The sequence below is a fragment of the Mytilus galloprovincialis genome, chromosome 2 (genome assembly GCF_965363235.1).
Source record: "Mytilus galloprovincialis chromosome 2, xbMytGall1.hap1.1, whole genome shotgun sequence".
NCBI classification, from domain to species: Eukaryota; Metazoa; Mollusca; class Bivalvia; order Mytilida; family Mytilidae; genus Mytilus; species Mytilus galloprovincialis.
In genome coordinates, this window is record NC_134839.1 from 29,169,857 (window position 1) to 29,175,856 (window position 6,000).

The 6,000-nt window shown below is 31.4% G+C and overlaps 1 protein-coding gene across 1 annotated transcript; it reads left to right on the forward strand.

Moving 5' to 3' along the window:
• Nucleotides 1-1,813: 1,813 nt before the first annotated feature.
• Nucleotides 1,814-5,558, forward strand: LOC143062012 (single-strand DNA endonuclease ASTE1-like). Its single transcript, XM_076233864.1, has one exon. It carries the CDS (start codon nt 1,814-1,816, stop codon nt 3,614-3,616), a length of 1,803 nt encoding a protein of 600 aa, XP_076089979.1. The 3' UTR covers nt 3,617-5,558.
• Nucleotides 5,559-6,000: the final 442 nt, after the last annotated feature.

The window sequence follows — 6,000 nt, forward strand, 5'->3', positions numbered from 1 at the left end:
ATAATCTATACGCAAAATGCAGTATTTTAAAATTACGTTTATATGTTCATCATGCGAGAAAAAATTGGCAAACAATCAAATTGCCCAAAAAATTAAATAGTTAAAATGCCTTATCATGTGAAAAATTTATATGAAACTTCGATAAACATGGACAAATGTTTTATTGAAAAAAATTCCATAAATGATACTTACATCTAAAAAGGTAAGTTATGAGAAAAGTTAGAAAATATATACGATTTTAGTTGTTAAATTATTTAAAGAAATTAAAATAGTATTCATTAATTTTTTTTTAAATTTCAAACTCGATATTTTTATCATACTTGCATAGATAGCGTTCATATTATAAATCATTGACGATTCTACATAAGATATTTTTAAGGGTATTAGCTTTTGACACAATTGCCAGACGACAAAATAATCAAACGACATATAGATCTTAAGATGTTCGCTTGTCATGTTTTGGAATTTTTGTCAGATTTTCAGAAACCTTTGGTTTAATCCATTTGAATGCCTTAAAACAATTTGTCCATTGACCCCTATTTTTCATTTATAAATCTTTCACATGTATAATGATACGCCATTTGTTAAAGTCTTATAATAACAGTTTTTTTTAGAAATTAAACTTGTTAATGATAAAGCTATGAAAAGTCAAGAGAGGATATTTTTCCGCCAAAATTTCAATGGGCCGGGCTTAATTATATCTAGAAAACAAGCACATTGACATACAAATGTATATATTTTTTGTCTCTTTTAATTCCTTTATTGATCCCCTATCAATTTAAAATAGTGTTTTGAAAAGCTAATTATTTTGAAATTAAGAAGCGAACTCCCTTATCATATATTTTTCAACAATACACTGTGCCATATGTCTATAATATGTCAAGCTCTATATCATCAAGAGTAATTGAAAATGGAAATAGATAATAATAGATATCAGCCATTAACATCAAATGCTCCAAATCACAAACTAAACTTGGTTAGTTACAAACAATAACAAAAAAGATTTTACATATTAATCTGCAATATTTTCAAAATAAAAAAAAATATCTATTAATATTAGAACATGTGGTATGATTGCGAGTGCACATAAAGACCAAATGACGCATCCATTTATAACTGTAGGTCATCGTGCGGCCTTCAACAATGAGCAAAGAATATTACACACAGTCAGCTATAAAAGGCCCTCAAGATGACAAAGACAAATGTTACACAATTCAAATAAAAAAATAAAGACATAATTTATGAACAAAATAATGAACGAAAATAAAATCCAGCAAAAAAAGCCGACACCCACTAGATTGCAGAATCTTGACTTTGGACAGGGACATACATAATATGGTGGGGTTTAATGCGATTGACAGAACAAACCCTCGTCTAACATGAAGCAGTGCAAAGTAGGAACTAAATATACAAATCAGTTGAAAAAGGCTTGGCCGTTCTTGGACATATAGTTGTTAACTCTTTATAAATTGTGACTTGGATGCAGAGTTGTCTCAGTGGCGGTCATACCTCTTTTTCTTGTTCATATTAACTATGTTCAGCCATGGCGTTGTCAGTTTATTTTCGATCTATGAATTTGACTGTCTCTCTGGTATCTTTTACCCTCCTTTAACTCGGCGTCTGCACCTACAAATTCATCTGAAAATATTAAATTTGTATTGATCATAATAAACTTGTGTGTAACACAACTTGTTTCAGACAAATTATGTCCTATTAAAAAATGAGAAATATGTGGGTATGAATTGTCCGTTTGACTGGTTGGTATAAGTATTTGAGTATTTAAAATATATATCTATACTATTTTATCATTAGGATGGGTGTCCAAGGATTGACGACGATTGTAAACAGAAAAGAAACGATTTTATTTGAAGATCAGATTTTTTCAGATACAAAACTCGTCATTGATGGAGACAATCTTTTTTCCTTCCTATATGTAAACCATAATATTGATCTAAAACATGGAGGAAACTATGACGTGTTTGCAAGGAAGATTGAAGCATTCTTCAATGCCCTGAAGTCAAACCAAATATGTTCGTATGTTGTGATGGATGGTGGATACGACCCGGACAACAGAAAACACGAAACACATGTACGTAGAGCGAGAGAACGAATAGGTAAATCTAGAGAAACTGCTAGTTCGGAGACTACATTTGCTCCTATGCTCTGCCGTCTAACATTCTTAGCGGTGATCGAAAAAATGAAAATACCTTTTGTTGTCTGTGATTTTGAAGCCGATCACGATATTGCTACGCTAGCAAATACATTCCTCTGTCCAGTTTTATCAAATGACAGTGATTTCTTTGTGTACGATTTAGAAAAAGGATATATACCATTAGATACATTCACTGTTTCAGACACTTGCTGCAAAGGAAAAATCTATTACGCAAAAAATATGGAGAAAGCTTTTCCTGGTTTTCAAATATCAAAACTACCTGTATTAGCTGTAACGTTAGGAAGTGATTATATCAGGAGGGAACATTTATACCAGTTCTATTTCTCTTTAGCTGATGATCCAAATGAAACTAGCCTTACTGTGATACAACGAAAAGCCATTCGATGGTCTATAACAACTTCACTTGACGACGCTATTTCAAGGCTAGAAGAGAGTATTCCGGAATCATTACGTAAATTTGTAAGGATTTCACTTACAATGTATTCAGATACAAAACGTTTCGAAAGCTTCGATCTTGCTCAATTTTTCACGAATAAGAATACAAACACAACAGACACATTTAAGGCAAATCTCCGGACAGGTAAATTACCTGTATGCGCTCAGAACATACTCAATTTGCGAGAAGTATTTCTCCTCTGTGAAGTCGAAGACATTGGCAGAAAAAGATCAATCCACTTGTCTACTCTTCGAATACGACAGGCAATATATGCAATGTTGTTGGAAACCCCCGAAACATACATAATTGAGTATGATCGTGACGGTGGATCACTTATGCGTTTTAAACGCTCATCTGTATTAGCTGACGGAGTGAAAATGCCTTCATGTACAGAAGCGATAGGGAAAATACATACTTTATGTTCAGTTTTCAGATTTGAAGACGAAAAACTCTTAGACAAATTTTATGGAAATACAAAATTGTTTGTCCTCTTCTTAACCTACTTGGTGAAGCACGCTAAGCCGAATGTGGATTCAATTTACGTGAAGAGTTTGATTTTGTGTCATTTCGTTCTCAGCGCAAGGGTAATTTTGAGTACGAAAAACTATCATCCCGGAAGCTTGGTGGACACAATTTTGTTACAAATGCACGAATTATGTTTCGACGAATTTTCAGCTTTATTATCAAACTCTGAAAAATATTTTTCGAACGATTTACTTGACTTTTCAATAAGTATCGTGCATGGATTTTCGCAGTATCAATCTTGTTTTGCTTTTGGAACTTATTTGAATCAGCTCTTAGGATATCCAATTCTTCTGTTAAGTCCACATGAAGTTTTCAATGGTACATTCCTTCATAATATCTATGCACGTTTTCAGAACTGCGAAGAGGAAAGAGTAGACAAGGAAATCAAGAAATATTTTCAGAATAACGAAAGTTTGGGAAAACTTTACGACGACATAGTATCTGCAGTGAAAAAAAACGTGAACAGTGCACGATGGGAGTGAAAAAAAGACATATTATAATTAGGATCGAACTTATTATCTGGATGTTTTGTTTCCATTAACTTAGAACGGATAAGGTTAAATATGAATTGAGCAACCCAATTATGCAGTATCAACACTTTAAGAATATATGATCTTTCTAAGAGCTTCGTGGTCGGCCGAATCACGATATGCATTTAAATTGCATCTGCTTGCGATTGATTTTACCACTAGTATATGTACGTGACCTGTCTGAAATATATACCTATGATGTTTATAATCTACCCTTAAGCTTGTGTACGAAAGATCTCACCACATGCCCGAAATTTATCTCAGTGCTTTTCTATGCTTCACGTTACAACTATGGATATTTATGGTAGCGATTTAAGCAATTTCAAAAATCGAAAAGATTTGCTTGATCTAAAGATGTCATAATATACGAAGGCCATTTGTTCATTCTGGTTAATCGTTTTTTGTACAGAATCTCAACTCATATTTAATCTTACATGTATAAAATGGGGTAAAATGTATTTAGAATGCATTCGTTCGTGTTCTAATTATTCTCCAAATCATAATTCATTACCATCTGCAACGTCATTGTGTTATGTGCTATTTGATAAATGTGTGATACAAATGAAATGTTCTCTGACGTGTCTTAAATATTTTCGCAAAATATGAAAACAATGTCTAACAATTTTCAAAATTCAAATCGGAAAGTCCGTCATTAAAGGGTAGCAATGGATCAAATACATATCAGAAAAGAGTCAAATTTAATCGACAATTAACAGAAATAAAATCCCGTGATATGAAACATTATAACTTCCATTTATGAATTATCATGATAATTAACAAGTATTTATACAAATAAAAACGATATGTTTTTTAAACACCAATCAACCGTTGGATAAATAACAACAATTGTTCAAAACAAGCTATTAGACATGAATTAATGTAATTAGTATTTGTGAATTACAAAAATGAAAACGATATAAGTTTTACAACCTATTCTGTTTGATCTAATAATCTATTTAGAATCTTTTGACATATGCAAAGTACATGATATGAATGCGCGACCGATTTTTATTTGTTTGTTTTCCTTTGAGGGGCCAATAATCGATTACGTGCTTGAAAATAGGTAACATATAATTTACAATACACGACAAACCAAATATGTGAATTCCAATTTAATGATAATGAAAAGTAAGGATCATGCCTTTTTCTTCCGAAACAATTCATCTACAAAACGGAAATTGTAGTTTTTCAACTGTTTAAACAAAAACCACATCTTTTCAGTACAAGTATTTACCATTTGATATACATAAAACAATGTATGTTGATTAATCAAGATAATTTGACATTGACCTCACTTATAGTTGTATGTCTTTTCACTTTGTATTTCCCCCATGTATATGTTTGACACATGCGCAAAAACGAATTGTTTACATTTTCGATATTTTCATTTTTATCCTAATACAATATATACAGATTAGCAGCTAACATAAGATATACTGTGCATACTCCCCGTGGAGGAAACAGGAAAAGCCAAACAAAGGTATTTCCGTACGTTTCGACTTATCCAAATAATTCTTTCATGTCATGCTCTTTGCTCATTTTAATGGGTATGCATTTTATTTTAACATTTTAAAACTCGCTTAAGCTCAGTGTACAATATCAACAAATATAATGCCTACCCATGTTGAAATGAGAATAGAGCATGTTACGAAGGAATTATTTCTTAATCAAGGTTCGGACTGTCTGCCTAATATCTTTCTGGGAAAAACTATGATTTTCACTCAGTCAAAAAAGTTGTAAAAAATGTCAAAAGACATTCATAGTACAGTTTGTTCCAAAAGTCTAAGAAAAACATTTTAAAACAAAAGAAAATAAACGGTCTACAGGACACAAAATGTACACTAATTGTTGGTTTTGAATGTCATTGAAGTTAACTCTACATCTAATCTTGAACAATTATATCAAAATAACACTGCTTTGTTCTACATTATTATAATTTGATTTTAAATAAAAAAATACCATTTTTAACATATATTACTATAAATCCATTCAGTTAACAAAAAGAAAACTATTTTTTAGATATCGATTTTTGTTAAGATCATTTAATATTGTTGAATTTCTGTTTTTAATAATGATAGATAATCGACAAAGCCAATCACAATGAGTTCTATTAGAACGAATGTTAATGCTATCAAGATGTTGAAACATGCAAATGTATGGAACGCCACAGCTGCCTTTCTGTCATTCTATTTACCTTAAAATTAGTTACAATGTTTACATTTGAATGCATACAGTGATGCCTATTTAAAAGGTCTTAGGTTGTTTTGTATATTTGGTGTGAGTTAATTGTTCTCATTTTCTTTATCGTGACATGTTGTTGTTTTCGTTATGTTTTT

What these genes read in the sequence shown, in the direction of transcription:
- LOC143062012 (XM_076233864.1), top strand. Translation starts at nt 1,814, where the DNA reads ATGGGTGTCCAAGGATTGACGACGATTGTAAACAGAAAAGAAACGATT.